At 38.4% G+C, this 26,746-nt stretch overlaps 1 protein-coding gene and 1 long non-coding RNA gene across 2 annotated transcripts; one reads left to right on the top strand and one right to left on the bottom strand.

The window, feature by feature from the left end:
- Positions 1-350: 350 nt before the first annotated feature.
- LOC146489744 (uncharacterized) lies at positions 351-3,581 on the bottom strand. The gene is made up of 3 exons (XR_014858715.1): positions 3,471-3,581; positions 3,192-3,367; positions 351-517 (listed from the first exon to the last, which is right to left on the bottom strand). It is a non-coding gene; the product is annotated as an uncharacterized LOC146489744 (long non-coding RNA).
- A 4,020-nt stretch (positions 3,582-7,601) lies between these two features.
- On the top strand, positions 7,602-26,452 carry LOC146489743 (endonuclease/exonuclease/phosphatase family domain-containing protein 1-like). Its single transcript, XM_085093746.1, has 9 exons — positions 7,602-8,496; positions 10,315-10,366; positions 15,782-15,886; positions 17,621-17,755; positions 19,123-19,203; positions 20,457-20,511; positions 21,230-21,283; positions 21,957-22,109; positions 25,710-26,452. Exons 1-9 carry the CDS (start codon positions 7,685-7,687, stop codon positions 25,886-25,888), a joined length of 1,626 nt encoding a protein of 541 aa, XP_084949872.1. The 5' UTR covers positions 7,602-7,684; the 3' UTR covers positions 25,889-26,452.
- The last annotated feature ends 294 nt before the right edge of the window (positions 26,453-26,746 follow it).

Genomic DNA, 26,746 nt, shown 5'->3' with positions numbered 1-26,746 from the left:
GAAGCAGAATATTGGACTAAAATAGCCGACAATATTAGGGTGAAGGAGCACTTTCTTAGGGGTGCAGTGTTGTAAAGAGCTAACGAATAAAAATCATTCAGGAAACCACAAGAAGTCATGTTTGCTGGTACGCCAGATTGAATTTGAACCACTATCAAAGAACGTACCATAGAGAGAACATACAGAAAGATATCTATCTGAATTGGACTGGATTGAGTCAGCCACTAGTTCAGACCGTACAAGACGCAGATTTTCATTCTCTAAGTTCCATTCCCTTGACACCTTTCTCTTTCTTCTCTCAGAGCTTAACCGAATTCGCTATCCATGCTTCGTTCTCATCACCCCACAGAAGACTTTCCTTGGTCCTTATCTTAGAAGTATGAAGTAAAAGTGTTACACATGAAAACAACGGAACTAGTTCAAGGTTCGTCTTCCGTTATTGCAGCGACTCCGACTGATGTTTTCTGACGCCGGTATCCGTTGTGGCTTGTCGTTATGCATTCTGAATAGTGACAGTCTGTACAGTAATAGTTTTATGTGCAATATTAATAATAAACATACATGTTTCTTTTTACTATTAGCTAAAATCTTAAATAGCGGCTCTGTGTAAATGGATAAGCTCAAGAGCTTCCTTTTCATTTATTTTTACTTTGGAAATATATTGAATAAAGTATTCAGGTATTGAATACCGGTGCATCTTTGTTTGTCCGTCACTGCCGACTAAGAAAAACTGAAAAGTGTTTTGTTTTGCGAAGTTCTGATTGTCACCATTTAGCCAATGGCTACAGAATTAAATGGTTAGAAGTATAGTATTATTTCAGCCTATCCAAGAAAACAACAAAGTCTGCTAAAGGACCAAACCGGGCTGAGACCACGGATACTTAAGCACTGAACGCTAGAGGGCGGAGCATTCAAAGCCATTGGTGTACCGCACTGTGTCAGAACTATATATAACTCAAACTTCAGACTTCCGTCAAGAAAATGACACGAAAAACAATTTCCCAAAGTTAGAACCTTTTTTGAAAGTCGCGATGATCAGATACTGAAGATGACGAAATAAAGCAGCGTTGGTTTTTTGTCTCTTCCAGATGGGTGTAATTTGGGCGTTTGCTGCCCTGTGCTTATTAGTGGCGGTAATTTATTTTACGCCTCCGTAGAAATGTCTGTGAGGTTGAAACTTCATTTGGACGTCGCTACATTTGTTGAATTCAGGGACAGTCTTACTAGAACATTTTGTTCATCAAAGACAGAAAGTTTGATAAAAAAATCACCCAGCGTAAGCAGTTAGCCGATGCGATCAAAGAACGCCAGCAAATGACAACACTCGAGTGACGAATTTACACAGCATTCTAAAAATAAACCCAGAAGACAAAGGAAATTAAAATATCAATAGCATAACCTCTATAATCATGACATTTAGTTAAAATATCGGGGCTTTTGTTTAGTAAGCGCTCAATTGAATCCGACACTCCAAACGCGGTTGCGAAACCGGCTGCAGAGTGGGCTTTCACTGGTTTCGGTTTTCGTAAATTTTCACGCCAAAATTTATCAAATTCTTGCTGCTATGAGTTCTGTAATTCTTGGCAATTGCACTTAACTCATTTGTAATGTGTTGTGTTGACGAAAAAAGCTGTGTTTATTATTTGGCGTTATCTCTATTTCGGTTCTTGTTCAAACTCCACATCCGCTAAATATAGAACTTTCAATTTAAAATTTAAATCACAGGATTGTAAACAATAAGAATTGCCGTAGCTAGATCCAACCATCTTACATTGGACGCGTCGATTAGCAGCGCTTACGAGACTTATACCTGCTGATACGATGTAAGCCACCGACGAACGATCATAGCGTTTAGTCAGTGTTTTACGAAGACGCCTTTTAACTGCTTTTAACCACGTTTGCATGCTATTTTTCGAAACAGTCATTTGAAGTGATTTTAAGGAAAATTTCAGCTTTCAGTTTGCTTTACAAACATATAGCTGCCTTTTCACCTAATAGTTTCTAGGTTGGAACGTTTGCTTGGAAAACAGATATTTCAGCAACGTTTTTAATATTCATGCGTGACTGGGAAAAATTCTCCTACGGCAAGGGTTGCCTTGCGCAATAGCTGGAGTGCCATATTTAGATTTTTTTGAAAACTGTATATTATGATCTAAAGTGGTTGTTTATTTAAACTTTCGAATCTTTGCTGCCATGGAAATAAAAAGAAATAAATTAGAAATGAAACTGGAAGAGCAGAAATCTTCAATTTAATAAAAAAAAATTTAACTTCAAACGGTGTTCAGTTTTGATTTCTTTGAATCGCTGTTGCTATGGACGCTACGTACAAGTATTAAAAAATTCAAGGCGGTCCAAGTGCCCAAACATTTAAGTAGATCGTTATTTAGCCTTTTTAATTAAAAAAAATTGTGTAAGCCCTCGCAGTTTGAACTCTTTGGATTTTTTAGCTGTAAATTTTAATCGCAGAAAATTTTATCGAACGGAATCTCATTCATTCCCCAGCGAATTTACGAGGCGTTGTTGGCTGTATGAAAATGCTAGCTGACCTTATTTCGCTACTTAAACCGTGACATATAGGACCGCCCTTAGAAAACGAAATAGATTAGTTTTTCGGTGTTGGGAAAGTTTGCGGTGGCATTTTCGAGTTAAAGAAAACAATACTTTTTTCCCATCACAATTCAGTTCAGTAATCCAAATTTCTGAGGCGGGTAACTGCCGCCTTTCGAACGATCGAACCGCGCCGAATATTCCACCTGAACGAACCGTCACAGAAAACCAATGATAAATGTGATTTTATACGGTTCTTTGTCCCTGTTCTTTTAATAAATTGCAAGCTCAGGCTAAGCTTTGAACACCAGCTTTCAACACGGAATATAGAACACCATGAATTAAAGCTGAAATTTTATTTAGTTAAGCTTCATTATTCTACAGGCCGTTCTCGAGTCATTTTATGCGTGAAATATGACTATAGAATTCCCATCCCGTGAAGCCGGCAGTGGAAAATTCTAGAGGATTTACAGCTGTGATTTAAAAAAAATGTACCTAAGCTTAACTTACGCTATATAACCTTACTGACCTGGAAACTTCTAAAACATTAAGTTCTTAATTGCTTTTAAAATAGCAAACGGCACCGTTAATGATTGAGAGTGGGAGAAAAAGTCTTATCAAAGTGCAAAGAACTAGTAAATTACCTTCATTTGATTCCATCCACCCCCGTCTTTTTTTAATTTCATGTGTTATCCCTTTTCCTGTTTCTTTTCTCGGCCAGTGTTCTGTCGATTATGCATCAAAAGATCTAGATGGATCTGCAGGATGTCGACGCAAGGAACCATTGCGGTCACAGAAACCACAAGTTGAACTGGCTGACCTGCAACCATTCAAGACAGTTGGTGGTTCAGAAATAATTCTAAATTGGATTCCGTCAACATAGATTCAAAAAAATTCATTTTCCTTTCTAAAATCGACCCCACCTCTTTTTGAAACTGAGTCAGTAAGTCCGTCTAGCCTTGTTGTACGCCATCTTGAATGTGGCAGTCTCCTCGCTTGTCGCTGACGCTATATCTGTTTTTGGCGGGAAAGTAAGCTTTACATGTCAAAGTACAGCTTTTACTTCTTTGACTGAACCAAAATTATCCTAAAAAAAGAATTTTGTTTCTCAATTGCGTGAACGACCCAAATTTTTCAAAAAATTTAAAGAAAATTGACAGATTACCTGCTCCCTTTTCCCCGGGAGTTTTCAAGTTTAATAGCTACTCAAACTATGTTGTCAAATCCGCTGAGATTCATGTCAAATTTGTTCCGTTTTTATTTATTTTTTTCAGGTCTCCTTTTTTCATTTTCATTTTCTTTTTTTTGTCTGGCTGATTGCAACGACTACTTTCCACAAAAGGGGACAAGTGTACCGCTAATTTAGTCTCCTACACTAACTATTTAACAAATAGATTCCTGGTTGCCGTGCGTCTGTTCAGTAATAGATCAGTCATAGATCACGTCAAAATGTGGTGAGAGCAAAAAAATTGCACACGAGGCGCAACCGAGTGTGTAATAAAAATTGTAATACTGTGCAGCGAAGTCAATAAATGTGAATTCAAAAGTTATAAAATAGACGCTGAAAGATAATTCGAAATATCTTTCAGCGTCTATTTTATAACTTTTGAATTCACATTTGCAGCCGAGTGTCACTGATGTTCTTACCACATTTTGACGTCTTCTGTGATCTACTAGGGAGTTTACGCAACAGGACGGCTGATGTGGTGGGACGGCAAATTTTCCCTGTGTGACCAACGTGACGTCCAGGTATTTACGACTCTGGATTGTAGCATTCCTACCGCTCGTGGTCTTCACGTTGTCACAGATGAGAGAACACCAGTTTTAATCGCAAATCGCCTAAAAATGTGAAGGTACTAAGATGTCATGTGTACTCATGTTGGTCACACAACGATAATTCACCGTCCCCTTCCGTCAGCTCTCCTTTTGCGTAATCTCACTATTACTGAACAGACGCACGGCAACATGGAATCTATTTGTTTTATACAATAAAGAAGCAAAAGTTGTTAATAGTCGTCATCTATGCGTCTGTCCTCATATAGATCATAAGTAAGAACCAATCAAAATGCGTCTAGAATTCAGCTTGTTATATAAAATGCTATAATGTTAAGAAGCACCCAATGAGAACAAACGCATTCCCATATCATTTTATGGCCTTTTCAAAGGCAATTTTGTGTAAGCTAATACAGTTTTATCTCCAGCCGGATCGATCCTTGAGCTGAAAATTTAAATTGCCGAAAAGCCTAGTTTAGGAAACGAAATCTTATTCCCGAATTTATGAGCAACTGTTGGCTTTCCGAAAATGATAACTTTTTCACTTTTCTACGACGTATTTGCCCCTCAGAAAACAAAAGAGATTAGTTTTCACCGTTGTGGGAGTTTGAGGTGACTTTTCGCCTGAGAAAACGCTACTTTTTTTCAAAACGTTTAATCCGAATTTCTGGGCGTGTTATGTCAACTGTTAGGTACCTCATATTATTGCTACATTCACTACATTGTAAAATTTATTACCTTTTGACAGTTTCACAATAAATAAAAACAACTTAGCATGGCCCAAGGGCTTGGGGAAAATGAACGGTGAGTGAAAGATCAATTTATTGGTGTTGTTGTTGTTGTTGTTTAAGATATTGAAAATAATTCACATCTTTCTTGGAGTTATGAATAATGATATTATATCAGAATAAAAACTGAATGTACGCGTTCTGAGATACAGATAAAATTCATGGAAAAATCATTTCCTTCATAATTCCGATATTTTTCTTAATTGTAGACTAAAAATAAGCTTGACTATTTAAACATCGAAAGCAACACCAGCTACGAATTAATCAGAGGGATATTTATGCTCCATATAGTCTAAAGTCTGACACAGTGTATAAAAAGATATTGATACAACATTCATGTAGTCCGTTCTTAGCGTGTACAATTGTTTTTTCTATTGATTAAAGGGCAAGTTTATATTTTGCAAATTGTGAACGATGCTCTAAATAAGGTATAGCGAATGAATGAAACCAAGTAGAAATATATGGAACTTATGAATCAAGAGGGTTTGACGCGGTGCTGGTTATGCAATGAGAGACTGGGGCGAGTCTCGGAAATGCCACCTGTTTCTCGCAGAGTTTGTCAGTTGTTATGGTAATATATTATGCTTAGAATATTCCTATTTGACCGCAATACCAGCTGGGCACTCTAATACTGCTTAATTCTTAATTGCCTGATTCTATTCTTGCCTTCGTTGTTTCTATAATTAGGCACTCTCTCTATTTTTAGTTCGACGAGTTTTAATGTGCTGGTTTTGTTTTTAAATACATATTTTAAAAAATAAAATATTTCACAATTCGGCGTGATGTTCACAATTTTTAGTGCAATATTGATGCTACTTGTGAACAACGTTCTTGCCTAAAATAGGCTTTGCTCTAAATCCGACTATTTGTTCGAATATGTCTTCAACCTCAATCAGTACCATGACTTCTATACCGTACACAAAACAACGCAGTTCCAAAAATAGTATTACAAATTAAATGACAAATAAACCTTATAAAACTTCTCAGGTCTGGCATCTTTAATTAGCATTGGACACTGATCATGAGTGAAATTTCAGAATCAGTCCCGTTTTAGCTATCTAACACAGCCGAGTTAACGATAAATATTTGTAACAAACGAAATTATCGGCGCCCGGCTATAAAATTTGCGTTTTTCTTTAGTATCTGATAAAATTCACAGAAACATGATTAAAATGAACAAAACTTGGTCAATTCTAAATCTCATTCACAAACTGAAATGTGATTATCCCGCACTAAAGGATTCGGCTATAATCTGAATCAACTCTGAGAATAAAATTACACGCTCCTGACTATATGCCCCGAAATTATTCAGCGGTTTGCAATGAGTCAAAATCAAAGAATATCCGAAAGAAGCAATATTAATTGTGAACTTTGATATTTCTGTCTCAGGCTAAGTTCCAGTTCCGGCGGTATAGCATTTTTATATCAGCCAGTACGTAATAGAATTTATTAAACAAGATGAGAGCCTTTCAATTTCAAAACCACATCAAACATCAAAAACTTAAACACTAGAGCTAAAGAAAAAACAATTACGAGCAGCTGAAACCGAAAAAAAAAAAAAAAAAAAAAAAAGAGAGGCGGGGGTGGGAAGCAGCACCGTCTCAGCAACACAGCAACACTCCTCCCCCCCCCCCCCCCCTTAGGAAGGACTGGTACTCAGGTTACCGCCGACCATGCTTCAAAGCCTGCTGCATGTAAACAGCTGCAAAATATCCTCCACGTCCATGGTATCATGTTAGGACTTCTAGAAGCCATTCTGCGAGCAAAAAAAAAAACAATGTTAGTCATCGCACTTTCCACCTTTCACTAGTGTGTACAGTTGCGTGGTAATTAACACTTTCCCGTGTTTTTTTTCAAATCTTTCGACTGGTCTTAGTTTTTCGTTTGTCTAGCCAACCCTGTAAACTTTTCAACGTTTTATATTTTAACACTATTTTAAAAAAAATGAAATTTTTGTTAATGAACATTGTATACACGTAAAATAGTATTAAGAAACGCGCACCAGGTCTGAACTGGAGTATGGAAAAATGAAGCGTATCATATTTTGGTCTAAAATAAAGATAGCGGACTAGAGAGCTGGCTTAGCCCCCATCCCCACCTTCGCAATTCAAAGTCAACTGCAGGTCAAATTCAGGGTCATAGACCTTTTTCATAAATGGCGGCCGATAAATTGTTCTTTTGTTTTCGTGAAAATTAGCCCTACTAGCCTCGTCAGCATGTGCAAAATTCAAAAGAATTTTTACTCTGAAATGAGGTTAGTGGGGCTCATTAACATATATTGAAAAGAATAATAAATCGACTGCCATTTATGAAAAAGGTCTATGGACTCCTGTCAGGGTGAGCTTATTTTGCTGAGAACCTCTTGTGGTCAAGTAGTAGTTGTATACCCTATCTGATCGTTTCAAGGCTCCACGCAAATTTGTAATTAGCACCGCCATTGAAAAGACAGTCCCATGATCCCACTGGAAAACTTGTCAGCGGCATTCAAATGTGAAGGTCACGAAGACGAGGCAGTACAACAAAGATGGCGCGGGTTTTGTGAACTATTCCTCAACATTGCATCAAGCTATTTAAAGATGGGATGCAAATTCTCAAAGATCCGCCTCTTTCGCAGAAAGCGCAGCAAAGCACGTAAAGATAATAAAGAAGCTGTAGTACACCTCAACACGAGAAATCGAAAGGAAATCACTGAGGAATATCAACCCGCAACTGACGAACAGCGTTTTCTAGATGAAGCGACCGACAAGGAAGCTGTCAACACTCTTGTTGAAGTCGGTTTAGAGGAGAACATTGCAAATGAACTTGTATTGCGACGTAAGAAAGGTCGCCTGGAATCTACTAAAGATATTGTTGCTGTGTTGGAGGAAAATAACAAGAAATATCAACTTCACCTTAACGAAAACATTCTTGTAAGAGTGAATTCACTGGGAGAGCTCAGTTATCAGAAGTTTGGAGAGAAAACTCGCGAAGAACAGCCACAACGAAATAAGATTTATTCGGAAGAGAAAATAAATATTAATACAGCATCAAGAAAGGCACTAGAGGCAGTAAAAGGCATTGGACCAACAATTGCAGACAGAATTATTCAATACAGGCAGGAATATGGACCATTTGCAAAAGTTGAGGATATTGTCTTGGTGAAAGGAGTGAGTGAGAAACTTTTAGAGAAAATAACCTCACAGATAACTGTTGACTCTTCAAAAAGCAAACGCAATGAATTTCAAAATGGTGAAAAGAATAGAACATCAGCTGACAAAAAAATTCCAAGATTTAGTCCTGATGATGGTACTGTGCGTATTGCAAGTTGGAACTTGCTTTCCTTTAGTTCAGATAAAGCTGACAATGTTGGAGTGCGAGAGGTCATTTGCTGCACAATATTAGAGAATGGGTATGTTCGCCTTTTCCATTGATCTTATTATTTATTATATCAGCAAGACAGAGAAACAAAAGACGGTGACTAATTTTACTAGCAATAGACCAACAAACATTTGACTAACAGCTTGTGATGCACCAAGTACTTTTTACAGCCTGCAAACAACTGCATCAAGCTGAGTGAAAGATGGGTGCCTGGGAAGTCCAGGGACCTCTACTGTAACCAACCAGCCCCTAGACAGTAATATGCTCCCATGGCTAGCATTCCCGGCAATTCAGCCATGAGCCCCCCTGCATTAGCAGTGGAAGAGCAACCAGAAACTCCTCAGAAATCGGATACACTCTGCCAGCCTCAAACACACTACCACAATGAGGTGCTCTGTGCATGTGCTAATCTCCAAGAACTGCTGACCACCCAGTGAATGCCAGCTTTTCTATGTTGTTAACCTAATGAAATGCATTTAACTGCACCTAGTCAATAACGTTATGGCTTAACTGACAGACGGTCAATAACATTGTGACTTTGTTGACATATAAGGTCAATAACTAAAGACTTAAAAGGCATTCTCTGATGACACAATCCACGTGACATTGATGATGACTTTCACTAAGAAAACAAAATGCCAGTCTTTGTCAATATCAAGTGTCCTTTTGAGAACTATAGTTCCCCTGATACTTTACTGTCTTAATCCTTGTTAGCCTAGGGGGGAAGGGACAGGGAGGATTCAAGTGTCTGCACTGTCTTTGAGCATTGACACCTTTTTTAAAAAAATATATAAACAATTAATTACCGGTAATGAATTAATGCGACATGGTTAGTGGTTAGAGGCATGGACTCGTAATCTAAAGGCCCCAGGTTCAAGTCCTCTCTCTGACCACTAGCTTGAATTTGTTTCTTGGTAGTCCCCTTTTTAAATCCTTGGTCATACTTTGTAAATAGCCAACTGATGTCTCCCAGCCAGTTGGGATTATTAAAGAGTTTCTGTTCTGTTTAAAATATTTGTTGATTACAGTGCCCTGTAAGCTTCTAGCTTTGAATCTAGCCATGTATAAATAAATTTTACTTTCACTTTTCTTTTACTTTACTTTATACATGTAAAAGCACGCAGCACCCAACTTTGTGACTTTTGTTGAAATTTACTTGTGAACAATCTGGTGTGGCATTTAATTGTTTGTGTATGCCGAACAGGATTAATGTTGTTGGTACATCCCATACCCTTTCTGGGTCGTTTTCATTTCAGCAGGATGCAGTCAGTATGTGCATTAAATTCAGTGTTTGTACAGGGGTAAAATGTGAATCCAACATCCATTTTCATGTAAATTTGCTGCTATTTTGAATTGAGGTCAATGTGGTGCAAACCCTGCCATTGAACTGATGAAATTTGAGGGGTATAACTGATCCAGAAGGTGAATGATGAAAGAGTGATCAATTTGAGTGACAAGAAACAAGAATTTTTGTATGTGTAGTGTTGTGACGACTCATTTTCGGTGCATGCTTCATTTCTGATACCCTTAATTGTGATCACGTTATATGCATATTACATCCGTGAAAAACTGCAAATAAGATGGGAGGTGAGGTGGTGCGAAAACATGGTGGAAAGCTAAAGAAGCCAAAGGAAATTACTTTAAAAAATAAAATTGTTTCTTGTGTTGTACTTTTCTTTTGTGTTGCGCAGACCACAAGGCACTTAGTGGGGATGCTTTTGGCTTTTTCATCTTTATGTGATTCCATTGCTAATTTGAATGTATTGAATGCATATCACTCAGATTAAGACTGTATTTTTTGTGATTGCGAACTGTACTGAACTTGTTCAATCTTTTTTTATGTCCCCAGAATTGACATTTTAGCAGTACAAGAGATTGGCGATGACAATGCCTTGAATAAGGTAAATGTATTAACTGCTTCCTTGATAATGTCATCAGCTGGTGCATTTCTTTATTTGAGTGTATGTAATAAGGTAGCACATGTTCCACAAATTCAAAGTTTTCTTTGCATTCAGACATACATGTACAATGCATTTTGCGGTATACTTTATTCTATGTAGCACTGTAACAAAAATATGATAGGATAAGGTAGGGTTGCTTCAAAGTATAAATAACACAAATACCAGACTGAGTTGCATTATTATTGATTAGAATATACAATTATTACAATTACAATTTTATTATCGATTAGACTGAAATCAACAAGCCAACAAAATTTAATAATTACAGTCAAGAATGGACTAATATTTAACAATAATTATTTAACAAGGGCGTGTTGGATAGGAGATGATAGATAGCCAACAAGGTGCATAGCGTCAAGTTGGCTATAATCATCTCATATCCAACAAGCGCCAGTAGAATAATTGTTTAATAATAAACAATCAAGAAATATTGCTAGTAACATCAAGCTGATGTCGGTTTGCAAGAACAACAAAAAGACAATTCAAAATGGTCACCATTTCTTGGGCATGGTGTAATGGCTCTTATACCATGGCCGCTAAGCCAGTCAAATCCCTGGAATTGCATAATACAATGACCCAGTTTTTAATAATACAGGGTAGACACTCAACCATATCTTTTTATCTCTAGAACACTGAATCCCAATATTCATGAATTTGTGACAGAGAAAAAGTGGATAAAAGAAAATAATAGTAGCATTTGAGAAAATAAATTGTTTACTGATCCTGTCATTTAAAGTTAAGAAAACAAAATTAGCTTTAAGGATCCACAAAATACATTTAAGCGTACAAGCTTTAGACTCCTCACTCCTCACACAAAAGCCCAGTCAAAAGCTTGTACACTTAAATTTTTTTCTGGATCCTAAAAGCTAATTTTATTTTCTAAAATTAATAGTAATATATTTATCAAATACAACATTCCAACTTACTGTAGAATTCCGAAAGTAACGCTCCCCCCCCCCCCCACCCCGAAAGTAACGGCCCACCTGAAAGTAGCAGCCCTTCAAAAATGACAACTCGACAACAATAAAATGCTCTATTGTATTTGATGTAACGACTCTATGATACCATCCTACGGATAAATTTTATCCATTTCAATGGGCTTACAATTTGGTTGTATTTAGCATAACATAAGTAAATGGAACATGGAAAATGTCCCCTAGTCTTTCTTACAGTGAAATTCACCAATAGGCTCATGTCATCGATCGTAGTTACCGTTCAATTTGTTAAAAATCAACATTGTATTAGATAACATAGAATGGCCTTCCCAATTTAAAGAAGCCACTGAAGAGAAATCCTACATTCTCAAGCTTAATGCGGATGGAATAGCCTGTGTGCCAGGACTAAACAACCTACAGAATCATTTGTGATTTGATTGCACACAGTGCTCGAAATTAAAATTATTTCCAAGTTGTCCGAATCCACGACGCTGAGCAACCTGAGCCGAGCCAAGACTCAGGTTGCCCTGATGCCTGCTAGGTCATCCTTAGCTCTTAAACAGAGATTTTTGAAGGGGGGTTCTGGTTAGTGCTGGTGGGGGAGGGGAAGGGTTTGGAAAATGGCTACAAAGGTGGTGTTATGATATGTTGAAAAAAGCTACAATGTAGCACAAATAATTATGAACGCTTGGTTTCTGGTGGAATGTGTTAAAATAGAACTACAGGACTGAGGGAAAAGAATGCAAACGAATTTCATCAAATATCAACCGAAAATTCCTAATTTTTCCTAATAATTTCTAATTTTTCGACCAAGGTGTCGAACAGATTTTCGAGAGCCATGCCAAAATTTGAGTGCATCCCCGTAAATTTGTTAATCTAAGAATGATATTTCAAAGGGATTTTGTTTGAACCGAAACGAAATTTCAAGTAGCTAATTGACAAGTTGGATGATTTATGATGACCCTCAATTTGCAAACTTGCTTGCACATGTTGCGATTGGTTTTACACCAGTTGGTATTGAAACTATCACCATACTAATGCAGAGTTCCTTCAATCCCCAAGAGGAAAGTCAATCTTAAGGTAGAAGGAAGCTCAAAACTAGCAAGGAATTACGACCCAGAGAAGCAAGGAAAGTCGATTTGTTGTCATTTTCATCCCATATGGCACAGTCGACAAGTAAAAGCTTTTGCGAGCTATTTATAGTCCCCGCCTGTGTGCCTTTTTAAAATTATAGCACTTCCAATATCCTGTATTAAGTGTAAGAACTTGCTTTCATTCAAGAAGGAAACTGAGATAAAAGAAGACAATAGCTTTAAGTTATATTTTAAAGTAGGCAGCAGTTTAAAAATCTTCTGTCCAAGCGAATATTTGTTCTGTCAGATATAATCAAAAAGTAAGTACTCACTACTGTGGTTGTTGATGTTTGATCGTTATGCCTTGGTTGTCCATAGTTTTCTTCTCAGACAACCAGGCTTCACATTTTACTGAAAAATTCATTTGGTTGCCAGGTAAACATTTCAGTTGTCTCGGACGACCATATGACCGCTAATTGCGAGCACTGTTGCAAACTTAACTGAATTCTAATGTAAACTATCCGTTAAAAGCAGTATGTGTAAGCAGAGTCAAATGATACAGTAATTAGTTGCAGTATAATACGAGCATTATTTTTGCTATACAGTACGAATATTTGGGGCCTTTTTTTGTTAGAGTTTGCTTTGTTCATGTCGAGAATTAATGAAATGCATAAACAGAATGACCTTTAAAGAAATTACAAACATTTTTTAACCATCTGAAAGTAATGGCTACCCGATAGTAGCAGCCCCTTTGGCCTGCTAAATCCAAAAGTAATGGGGGCCATTACTTTCAGAGTTCCACAGTATATATTCAAGGTCATGGTAGAGGTGGGGAACATTACTTTTTACAGTGGGCTATGCAGGGAGGCTTCACCTGAAAGGAGTACCTTCTGTAGCTATCGTAATATTCAAAAGCAATGGAAAGTGAAGGTGAAAGATCTAAATGCAGATCAACCTAAGCAAAGTTTTTGACATCTCATGTTCCTATTCTTGAGTCCCTTTATTATTGCTTGCATTTTTCATCCTTTAATGAGATAACTAGATCAAGTTCATGAGTATCTGGGCATCCGTATTTCAAATGATGTTACTGTTACATGCAAATTGACCTAACTGCTAAAAACAAATGAAATTCCAGTCCTTGGGTTTTCTGGTAAAAATTGTAAAAGCTTCACATACTCAGCTTAAAAAGGGCTTCTAAGACCCTAGTTGGAGTGCTGTGCCAATGGGATCACTGGTCTTTTTATCAAGAGCAACACTTTTCTTGGTGCTTATGCGGTGGAAATGATATAATTGAAGGGATTCCTGCAAAAGGGACGTAAATCACCTTTTGGTGAAATTTTGTTTTTTTTTCCACCGGATCCTGCTAAAATAAATTCTCTTAAATACAGACTTGCTTTAACATGAGGAATGTTGCTCTTTTGGCGATCAGTGTTCATAATTAAAATTGCTTAAAAAGGGGGCTTAAAATTTATCTAAAAAACTTTAAAAAGTTTCCCAAATTTTCGAACCATATCTCTGGTCCTTCTTCGGGGGACAATGAATCTGAAATTCAAAATCGAAATATGAAGCAGTGATTTTGAATTTCAGATTCATTGTCCCCGAAGAAGGACCAGAGATACAGTTCGAAAACTTTTTTAAGATTTTTAGATCAGTTTTAAGCCCCCTTTTTTAGCAATTTTAATGAGGACTGTTGTTCTGTGATTTTTTCGCTGTTTTTTGCTTCATTTTGAGAAAAACAGGACCAAAAAATGAATCTGTGCAAACAAGAAAAAAGAATGAAAAAATCAGAGTCTAACGACATTCTGCCTTTCAAAACAAGTCCATATGTAGCAAGATCCTGTGGAAAAAAAATTTAACCAGAAAAGCATTGTACCTCCCTTTTGCGTGAATCCCTTTAACTGGAAAGTACAGTGCAAAATGAAATTAAGATAAATGACACAAATGAATGGATTTCAATCTATGCCCTCATTGCTAAGATCTACCTTTCCCGTATAATTATTATTGCACTCATAAACCATACAAAAACACTGTTGTATCAGTAGACACTGTCCTAGTTTCTCTAAAGGTTTCTCAGACTGTACCGAGATGCCCAGAACACAAGACAGTGTGATAACAAAACAAGGCACCATCCTTACTGTATAGCTTTAGTACTGACGCAAAAGCTATACCATATATGTTTACACTGTAGGCCTGTCATTTGCACCAGAAAAGCTCATTTCAATACATGCTGTCATTCTGCTGTCTACTCCTGAAAGTACAATGTACATGTATTGAATAGGGTTTTTTTTTTGCCACTCCAAGCATAAATATGTAAACAGCCAATGGACTGATTTTGATACATGCATATTAAAATATTCTAAAGTGGTTCCAAGACTAAGGGCAATCAGACAAAAAAGAATTAATTATACATCCCATATGAAAATTTACAGCCCGACATGGCGAGAATCCGGCCTGATTCTGACCATGAAGTCATTTTTGCGGCGTGACCTGAACGAGACAAAGCGAGACAGCAGATTCGTCTCGCTAGAGCAGTAGACTTAGACATTTGTCTTGCTATGTTCTGAGCAATAATATGGCCAGAAATTAGCGAGATTAAGGGAGACTGATTTTAGGATACACTGTATATGAACTTCCTTATAGTTTGTTTTGTGTTTTGTTTTATTGCCCTAAGCCTCGAGCCAACTGAAGTAAGAATTTTAATGTATTGAGATTGCCCAAATGGTTTGGTGTCCTTGTTAGAAAGGCATACATGGATTTATGTATATCTAATAGACCTGAATGTGAAGAACTGCTATGGTTACAAGTGCTTTTGTTTACCTTTACCAGAATGTTATCCTCAGTTTATTTGTTTCATCTTCTGAAACTACTGGCAGGAATATCCCTTGAAATAGCATGCACAAGCAAAAACTAACTGGATTGGTAAAACTTGTACAGGGTTCACGCAGTCATGGAAAGGACATGGAAAGTCATGAAATTTGAAATTTGCACTCCAGGCCTTTAAAAGTCATGGAAATAAGAAAAATTGTTTGGGTCACGGAAATGTCGTGGAATTTCAGATTTTTCCCAAAATTGATTTAGCTGATGGTTGTAAAGAAAAGAAATTTTGGAAACTTTGTGTTAAACATCAATGTTCAGCCAGCCAGTGGAGTATTTTACTTATTGTTTTCACCTCATTTTGATTTCATGGAATTGCTAAAAGTCATGGAATCTTCTTTCTTAGTTGCAATGTGAACCCTGCAATAACAGCAAAACTACACGGCCCTCACAACCTTTTGGGCAAAATCTCTGACAGCCTTTTTGTCCAAACAACTTAAAGTGGTTTCTGTTTCTGGATTCTCGGTTTACAGATCAAAGATGAACTGAACAACCCAACCATTGAAGCTGTGAAGAACTGGAAGACCCGAGGATCGTGGGAGTGTTGCACTTCTGATGTGGCAGGCTATATGTTCAGGGTAATAATAATAATAATAATAATAATAATAATAATAATAATAATAATAACAATAATAATGATAATGATACAACTTTATTTACTGAGGGTAACACCTAACAGTATATCAACCGATGAACATGTGGCCCTCTATCCTAAAAACTAAAATACAATTTGAAATGATAATACTAAAGATAAATAGGGTATGTTAACCTTCCCACTCGTACTATACCCGTTTTAGTTTCTGTAACATGCTATTTTTAAGGGCTAAGGTTGCTGGTAAGCCCCATTCTGGAGGACCAGGGAATCATTCTTTGTCTGGCCTCGCCCCTTCAACCTCTCCCGCCGGCTGGCCCTGCCTTGAGTTGCAACTCTCCCTGGCATAGCTTTAGGGGTCATAGAGACACACAAGCCACTGTGCCCTAACAAGGTCGTGCTCCCTTTTGAGGTGGAACCTTCCACTGCTTACATGAAAAAGTTAGTTAGAAGTTTACAATGAATTGTAGTAAGCACCCACAGGTAAGGCCCACTTACAGAATGATGCACAACCCCAAGTTTATAAGAAAAAGGATGGTTTTGGGTGAAAATCTGGGCAAGATGAGTGCAAACTAAGGGTTCCAGAGATTACTTGTTAATGATTTGTACTGGGGCCTGCATAAAAGCTGGAAAAAGGAACATATTCATGGCTGGATGCAAAAATTTCCAAAGATCCCAGCTTGTGTGCCATGCATGAAACAGGCAGACTGTAAATAAAGAATTTTATCAACAACAGTGTTTCAAAACAGTCAGCAATGTTATGCATGCTACCCAGATGATAAATGAGATAAGCTATAAGCTGAATTACGCGTGTTACATACAGCATGTTAAAAATTAAACTATAAAAGTCCTAACTACACTAATACAATTGTTGTTTAATTGCAAAGTGCATTATGAAAGTGTCTCTAAACCTCTTTGTTTTCACATTCGAGATTGAAAACATACGCCTAGTCCTAAAATTATATCTCCCACTGTCATTGTGCGTGGGCAGCAGGCTAGCATTTTTCAATGATATTGCGCAGTTCTAGAAAAATCCATACCCACCACATTGGCCATGGAAGGTCATCGGAAATTCCTAGGGGGAGGGGGTCTTAAAAGTCAAAATCTTAGAAGCATTTGAAGTAGAAGCTAAACTGGAATTTCCCTGGGGGGAGAGGGGGTGCAAAACAAAAAACCCTCTGTGGGGGGAGTATGGATATTTTCTGGAACTGCACATTGTCACTTTGGTCAAACCTTGAGAGAGTCCTTGTGTGAGTATCATCAAGGTAAAGTTGTCAGAAGGAGAAACGGTAAAAGCTAAAAATGTATTTGCCTGTCATTCTTTCTAGAAGAAATCCAAGTGCCAGCCCTTTTTATAGCCAAGCCACTCCCCACACAGCCACACAGCCTTTAGTTAATAATTAATAATTAGTTAATAGTTAATTGGGTTCGACATGAAATGAATACACTCCTAGTACAGATTTGGGTCGAGATTGTATGGGAGAACATTGATTGAATTAATGGGGACGTGTATCTGGCATCCCCCTCAGATTTTCCGTCATCACCAACTTGGCAAAGGAGAGAGAGCCTGCTGACATTGAATGTACTCCCTAATCTTTGATTATTACTAGTAATATGTATTATCTTTACTTACATGTAGGATAAAATAGCTTGGTGAATCTCAGGTGCAAAAGTTGTTCAAGAGAAGCAACTTACATGTAATCTTTTGTCTCCATTTAAGTCCAGGGAATACAATGGGTTTCTCTGGAATGCAAGCAAAGCAAAAGGCATCAAGTTAAAGAGCAATGCACTTCTGGAAAAACCGAAAGAAGGGCAAAAACAGTTTGCTAGAAGACCCTATCTTGGCTTTTTTGAGGTAAGGCTCTTTGATAATAAACAGCTCACTACAGAAATTACCACTCAGTGGCTTTAACTGGATTGTCACATGTACAAATGTCATCCAGACCACCTTGAACAACATAATAAACAGCACTATGTACAGGAAAATAATACTAAAATGATCTTTCATTTGAATGGTCACAGTGAAGGTTTTTATCCACAGACTGTAAAGTTATAAACGTGTTTCACAGCATAATAACCAGCACCACAAGAAAATGCTGGTTACTACATGTAGCTTTAATTTGAATGGTCACATCTGGATTTTTATTTTATTTTATTAATATTTATATCAATAGAATTTACAGGTAATGTTTAAAACACGAGCAGCAGTGTTTTATCGGGATTTAAAACCACGAGGCGCAGCCAAGTGGTTTTAGACCCAATAAGACACATGCTGCGAGTTTTTTGAACTGCTTCCAAAACATTCCTGGAAAAGCGTGTGTCAAGAGAGTCCATAACAATGATGCTTTTGTGAACGTTGGAAATTAGCATACGAGAAAAACATTAAACACCGCATACTAATAAGGAGGAGGTTTTATCGGATATAAAACCACTGCACATAATGTTTTATCGACCATTTGATAGGTCAATGGGCTTGTGAACTATTGATGAGTTTTTGAAAGTATAATAAGCAGCTTTCATTTGAATGGTGACAATTGTGGGTTTGTCAGAACTCAGGTGGCCCAAGCTCAAGTTAGCGTTGTTTGGGTTTCCACTGCTAGAGAGGAAACCCGAACGATGCTTACTTGCCGAAAATCACTTTGAATTGGCTTGAAAAGCTGGTAAATGACAAACAATACAAGTAGCAGCAGGGTAAGTTGACTTTATTGACAAAATAATGTTAATTTCTACCATTTTATACAAATCCATTGCATTCCCATACAAATCCTTATAATTCAAACCTTTGTAATAGACCCTTCTCCAAAATGGCAGCTGAGAATTCAAAAAGTTAAAATTAAAAACATATACCAGCACTAGAAAAAGCACTTTTACTTTTAGTAACCGTGCAAAGTTTCAGCATATCAGGTGTAATATCAGCTGAGACGTCTGTAAATTTGTCAAATTTCATCTTACATTTCGTAACCTGATATAACACCTAATATGCTTAAACTTTGCAAGGTTATTAAAAAAAAGGTGCTCTTTCCATTGCTGGTATCAGTTTTTCATTCAGTTCAATTTTAACTCATTCAAATCTGTTCCCGCCATTTTGGAGAAGGGTCTATTCAACGGTTCTCTTATCTTGAGCATGGACTTCCTGTGGTCAAAACTGCTATTGTGTGATGTGGCCAGGTTTGTGCATTCTTTTAACACTGTGCCATGCCAACCAAACTTGTTGTTTGACAGGCCAAGAAATTCGACTTTGTTCTTGTGAGTGTCCATCTGAAAGCAGCAGGCCTGGGAAATTCTGATATAGAAAGGCTAGAGGTAAACTACATTTATTTTGTCACTGTAACTCTTTTGTTTAGTCAATAATAAATTTAGAAATTATTGTAATTAGTTAGTTAGTTTTACCCTTCAACCCCTAAGGCAAAACAACATTTTGTCCAGATCCAGGGCGATAAACTCAATGCCCATGTATAATATACCGTTTCAAAGCTACTCATGTTTTCATAACTTTTCATAACTGATATAATAATAAATGAGAAAAGGTTATGGCTTTGAGATAAATGGGCTTAACAGGTAAAAATGTAAAAGTTCAAAAACGTCCCAATCCTTGTGTATATTAGGTATACCCCTAAACTATAGCTTATCTTGTAGTTCTCAACATGCTCATTAATGTGAGAGATGTCTTGAGACCCACAACTGCTTGGGGAAAAAAGTCGAAAAGTTATGGGGGTGGTCAACATATCACATATGGGAGGGGGTTAAGGTTTTTATCCTTTTAATGAGTAGATCTTCACAAGACCATCTTGGGGTCAAAAATTCATAGGAATCTGTCAAATATTGACAGAGTTATGGTATTATGTGCCAATTGGCACTCTCAGGGATTAAAGGGTTAATGTAGACTTTGCACGAGCTGAGTTTCTGATTATAATTTATTTTATGTCATTACTGATTAATGATACTGCTATAAAATTATTAGGGTATTAATTAGTTTTCGTTAGAGATCAGTGAAAACTGTATCTGAGTGTGAAACAGTATTTGATAGTTGTACAGTTGTGTCCCATTTCTTGGTGGAAATTAATTTATTGGTTGAGTTTTCTACCATCTACCACCAATAATGATATCAAGAAATGATTAAGGTATAGAAGGTTATTGGGAGTGACTTCTATGTGTCCCACCTCCCAAGTCCACAGCACTGGCCAAAGAAATATCTGCAGCTAGACATAAAAATAAAGTGCATGCACTACAGTATTTTTGGGCCTGTTATGGTCTTTCAAATAGCAAACTTTGGTCGGAAAACTTGATGTCATTTTTACAGTGTTATCCTTCGCCTTCAAAATCGGATAATATTGTGTTTTGGTCGACGTCAGTTCAAGTTCAACTTAATAGAGGATACCACTATTTTTAAATTAAAACTTTTAAATTTTGTTGTACATGCTTATTTGCTAACTCACCCGCCTTGCTGATTTTGCAAATTATCATGTGCAATAAAATGAGTGAAAGTTTAAATTTTACATTTGCTAGTAGTAGGAAGGGTTTGACCTGCTTTCCTCATACTGTTTTAACCCCAACAGAAAGAATTAAACAGAGTACCAACCTTGGTGGAGGTGCTTCAGAAACACATACCAGGTAATATTCAGATTTAGTTTTAAGGACGGCGCCTACTAATACAAAGGTATTTTTGCACAGTTAATGCTTTGCAGGAAAAGCAGATCTTAGCAAAGGCTATTTGAATCCAGAAAGAAAACTGGGGGTAACCACGCATTTTTCAGAGTTTATTTAGCAGCAATAATTCCAGAACATAACGATTAATGTGTGGGATTTTTTTTCTACATTGACGCTTAATTATCTCAGAAAAATACCTGGTTAATAGCTATTGCAAATATCTTTTCCGGTATATTCATAAACCATGCAAAAATACCTTTGAATTAGTAGGCATATTTCCTTAAGAAATAAGAGGTTGTTGGGCCATCTTGAGATGCACAGAATGCATGCGCAGTAGCAAAAAGAAGCCTCATCTTAGAAGGAATAACAGGAATCGGGAGCAGGAATGGTACATCGGTAAGAGCACTCACTTCCCACCAATGTAGCTCGGGTTCGATTCGCGGATGCATGTGATATGTGGGTTGAGTTTGTTGTTGATTCTTGTTCTTGCTCTGAGAGGTTTTCTGTGGTTTTCACCCAGTACTCCGGTTTTCTCCTTTCCTCAAAAGCCAGTATTTCCAAATTTCAATTTGATCTGGAGAGTGTCCCGGTTAGTGCCCTTCGCTATAAAGTACACAAACACTTAAAAGACGTTAGTGATTTTTAACAATGACACTTTTGCCACTTTTTTCCTGTTCTGCAGGTGAAAAGGACATGATTATTCTGGGTGACTTTAACCTTGGACCTGAAGAAAACGGTAAAAACAAACAGCTAAACAATTTCGATATACTAGTTATGCAATTTGCTTTCTCGTGGTATACCGTGAATATCCCACAAGTGACTTGATTTTTCTTGGTATACACACTCGCCTCCCATGCCACTCATTGAATTAACACAAAACGTCACTCTTTAATGCTTTAACAGCAAAAACAATCAGTGAAAAATATTCAGCAGGTATTCTTCTTCCATGTTTTAGTTGTTGACAGTAATTTTTTCTGAATGAAAAGTTTGACCTGTCGCAGGCTCTTCAAACGATCTTTTGGCGGGAAAAATTTGTAGGCCGCGAGGAACGCCGGGATTTTTTTCGTGGAATACTACCCGTTGTATACCACAGAATGTGGAACGGGTTTCTAGCTTTCTGATTGGCTGTATTCTCTATGCCATGGGATAAATAATTTTAGACACATGTACCTTGTCTCAGGCATTCAGGTTGTTGGGAGTGAGGGAAGGATGCCATTCACGGAAGAACTGTTGTGAATAGACAAAAAAAGGAGTCGAACCTAAGACCTTCTGATTACTAGTTCAGATGCTCTACCACTGAGCCACTGGAGACTCGCGGGAGCTAAGGCCATTGGATTGGAATGTCAATGTGTGGCATATGCACAATGGAATAACTGATGTCCATGTTGATCAGAACTGTTTTGTTGTAGAATTTGATGCCATGCGGAAAGGTTGGCTGGAGAATGTGATTCCTGGTTCCACGTCTACTAACATCAGCACTAAGAACATGCAGGGATCCAAGAACTACGACAATATCTGGATCAGTCGACATGCTAAATTACATCACTTTACAGGACAGGCAGGTATGCGATACAATCCACACACCTTGGGTCAGTTATTAAAAGACAGTTTAGACGGTGTTTAACAAAACCACGTTCTAAGTCATTTACAATTTTGCCAACAATCATATCTAAACATTGTCCACTGCCGACGGTAACAAGAAGGCTTGCATCCCAGACTAGAAAACTATTTAATTATACCTAAAATAAACCACTTATAAACAGATTTGGAGGCCCACTTGTTCTCTTAGACTCTGTTAGACTCTGTTTAAATTACTGGCCCCTTCTGTTTCAGCATTCTGTTTCAAAACGTCGGTAACTTACCTAATGAAATTTGGAACATAAAGGAGAGATTAAGGTTGTCTACACTATGCTGAATAGCATTTTATGCTGTTTTGAAAAATGCTCTGGCCTGGTGTGAACAGAAGTCGCCCAAAACCGCTGCCATCTTTTCACTAGAATCCAATCCTCGCTCCTCGTTGTTGACTTCCATTTCGGTTCGATTCCCTGTTCATACTACTCAAGAAAGTGTCACGAAAACCTATCTGATATGTAACGATTCACTTTCAAGACCGAAGCAGTGCAGCATCGCTCCGGCACAAAAATCGATTGGAAATCGGCGTTTTTTGCGTGAACGAAAGCCCTATCCGATATGTTTTTGGTGCCGGCACAAGAGCTATCCGGTATAGTGTAGACATAACACTACGTTTACGGCAAACGGCAGAGATGACCACGTGACCATGTTTATCCTTCATTTGCCACTCGCTGTTTTCAGTTTCTCAGAAAAATTGAGTAGTTTTGCATCAGTATCATGAATAGCCTCCCACGCAGTCGTTTTTAGGGGACTCGTATTACCTCCTCCCCACAAACGCCTGCTTACCCAAGCGCCACATTCCTTTCCGCCGCTAAGCCAATCACAGTGAACCTTCTAAAATCTGGAAGGTTGACCTTGACCTCAGAACGCCTCTCGCGGGAACAGTGAAAAACAACACGGCGGATACAGAACTTGACCGAGCTTACGTGAACTTTCAGCACGGTGTACCCTACGTTCAAAACTTCTCGTTGAAATGCCTATCAAGTGACTGCAATCAAAGAATTCGTGACGGGAAATAGCGATATTTTCGTCAATTTGCCGACTGGTTACGCAAAGTCGCTTTAATATTTATCAAGCTTTGCCTTCAATCCTGTCGACCTTGTCGGTGTGGAGGAAACCGAAATATTACCCAATATGTCGGTAAACTTTAAAGATTTGGCAGTTTAAACTCGCTTTGTTGTTGCAATTTGTTTGGGGGCAAGTGCAACATTTTCCACAAGGCCCAAAAGTTGATCGGCTCTTTGTCGTTTAATAGTCGAGTCTTTAGTGGACTGATAAATACTACAGATCTCCTCTTGATACCTTCTACATTCTTCTTCGCTTTCTCAAATCGAGTTAGTCTCTCGTTGCACTTCGTACAAACAAACAAATCTGCTCCAGAGTTTCCGCACCGGTGATATCTTCACTGACTGTCAACTCGAACAGGCGGGGATCGGGAACATCAATTACATTTTCCCGAAGATTTTGATTCACATTCGATATTTGTTTTGGCGTTTCAGCCATGACCAGCCATTCCAGAAGTGAAAAAATATATATTCATTCCAACTTAACTCCCGCATCTCTCAAGACTGTACCGGAGACTGTACAAAGCTCGCGGGAAATGGAAGCGGCCATTGTAACCAGCAATTTGATTTGATATCTTTAGACAATGCCTCGATAGTGATTGGCTAGGGTGCTTGGGGAGTTAAACAATGGGAAAGGAATGTGGCGCTTGGGTAAGCAGGCGTTTGTGGGGAGGAGGTAATACGAGTCCCCTGAAAACGACTGCGTGGGAGGCTATATCATGAAAGGCCAGAATTATTTTTCATTGTTCTCATCTATGTACCAATTTTTTTTTTTTTTTTCAAGAAAACATAAACGCGAATCTTACGTTTGCCCTAATCTTTCATTTCTCTATTGACATGGAAACAACACTTTATGTGTTACCAGCCTGAGCGTGAACAAGCCAACGTGACATAAGAGGAACATAATGACATTACGGGAAATCCTTTGTAATTAGGTCGCAAGCGTGAACCAGACTTTGACCGCAATCGATTCGTGGTGGTTCGATCTTTCATTGGTTCCCCTGGTACTGCAGACACCGTAATAAGCTGCGGCAACAGTGAACCACTAGGCCCTCGGGGGGAGGGGTACTTGACCCATGTTTGGGTAAAGGGGTGCCGCTGGGGTTTGAAATCCTGACCCTGTTTAGGACAAAAATAACCTTAAATACCTACCCTGTGTATGACAACGCCATCTATTTTAAGACCCTATTTAGATACTGATAACAATAGCGCTAATATTTAGTCCTCAAATGATCTCATGTTGACTGATGACCTGCTAAATAAATACAGATAAACGTCTCCGATCTCGGATTGCCAAGTATTCGACAATCTTGCAGCCATGCCTTGTCTAGGGCCGATCCAGACCCTGATTAGGACAGACTTACTTGAAATTATATACCCTGTTCAGGGCAGAGGGGTCAAACACCATACCCTATCCAGCGGCACATCCCCGTACAGGCCATATAGGGGAGTATCCCCCCCCCCCCCCCGGCACTAGGCTTTACCTGGAATCAGTAGTAACAGTAACCAATACGCTCTAGTGATAACCTATTGTGTTGCTGGCACTACGGCAAAGGGCAGATTTATTAGTGGCCAATATTTCGACTAATAGAATTAGTCTTCCTCAGGGCCAGAGCTATACTGAAGGAAAATATAATAACGGCTCCTTAAGAACCCTAACACGACACCCAAGCTCACCTCTGGCACTTTCCGCTGCAACTCCACTCATGGATGTCTCACTTGCCCTTACATTGACGATGCAAGAACTTCGTACACTTTTAGCAACACCGGCGAAACAAGACAAATAAAACAACATATAACCTGTAATTCTACTAACCTTACATATATGATTGAATGTAAAAAATGTAAAAAACAGTATATAGGGGAAACCAAACGCACGATCCGTGAAAGGTTCACAGAACACAGACAAGCGACAAACAACCCACATCACGCCAACTCCACAGCAGCAGTCCCTACACACTTCAACTTACCAGGTCACTCTTCTGCGGACATGCGACTTATCCCTCTCGAACTACAACCCACCATCAATGCCTCCCGCCGTAAGGCACGCGAGGCTTTTCTAATTCATAGAGGGAAAACGTTATCTCCAGAAGGCATTAACAGGAAAAACGAACGCTGGACCTTGATTATACACTTCTATATTTTTGTTATCTCATATTTACAAGTACGCTGTCTTCATGTCATGTATTAGCCAATCATTTTTTGCATGTATTTTTCAAACTTGAATTTAAGGAGCCGTTATTATATTTTCCTTCAGTATAGCTCTGGCCCTGATGAAGACTAATTCTATTAGTCGAAATATTGGCCACTAATAAATCTGCCCTTTTGTATTTTCACGTTCAAGTGACGCCTGACACGAGGTCTTTCACAAGAGAGATCCGGCAAAATTACCAGCAAGTTTAATTCCTGCGTTGTGTGGACCTCTGCATTCAAAAGTTTTCTATTGTGTTGTTTTACTCCTAACAGGGGTGATCAGAGATGGCCTCACACATCCTTACATTCCTAATGGTTGGCTTTGGAATGGCCTGGTTTCCGATCATTGTCCTGTCTGGGCCGAGTTTTACTGTGACCGAGATTTTGATCGGGTTAGTGGTCACGTGACTGTTGAAGACATCACGATTGATGGGAAACAGAGCGAGGAGTAATTATTAGAAATCGCAAGATGTATATTTGCTGAAAGCACAACGGCACAACGGAAAACTTGTCCGTGAAAAGACATTGCCAGCGAAGGACGGTCTGATAACCTGGAACAATGCTGAGTTGCTCGTATCCTCGGTACCTGACCCTCGTGTCACGCACGAGTCCACGCGCGTACTTTATGTACTTCGCCGATAACCATGCCGCTTTTAGCGCACAAGAGAAACCAGTGGTCTTAGATGCGCAAATAGTAAGGACCGCTAGTTGTGCAAGACGTGGGCTCTAAAATCAAATTTTGTGGCTGGTTCCACTTGTTTCACAGCATTCGCGCTTGTCACTCCCATCTGTACACACGCACGCATCGCGCAGTCACCAATTACCATCACCTGTTGACTCTTTACTCGTGCAATCCAAACATTTTATCCCAAAGCGTTATTAGGCACAACACAGAATTCAAATCACAACAAATTAAATCATCACGCGGCTCCACGCCAAGATACTCGCATGAGAAACACACAGTTAATTTAGCTGGTTTTTATTCATTTATTTATTACTTATTTTTAATAAATTGTCAGACAAAAAAGGAGACACAAATCATGAGTTGTATTATCTGCGTATTAGGTGTCCACACTCACCCTCCTTTGCCGGCTGTCTCCAGATTCCTGTCCGTTTTCCTAATCCAATACGGCGGAAATTTTAGAGCTCGCGCATCGCCCAAAATACTTCTAAACTACAAGTTAGAACTTTTTCTATCCGTAATGTGTTTATTGAGCTACTTCTTGGTAGCTTCCTCTTTCTGATAAGCGCCGTCGCCAGAATGTATTTGTTGTTAGTAAGTGACCCTGTGCCTCGTGTCAGTAGGGAGG

Source organism: Pavona decussata, unplaced genomic scaffold (assembly GCF_977016875.1).
Source record: "Pavona decussata unplaced genomic scaffold, jaPavDecu1.1 SCAFFOLD_3, whole genome shotgun sequence".
NCBI lineage: Eukaryota > Metazoa > Cnidaria > Anthozoa > Scleractinia > Agariciidae > Pavona > Pavona decussata.
Note: the sequence above shows the minus strand (reverse complement) of the source record. Positions and strands in the feature narration are given on the sequence as shown.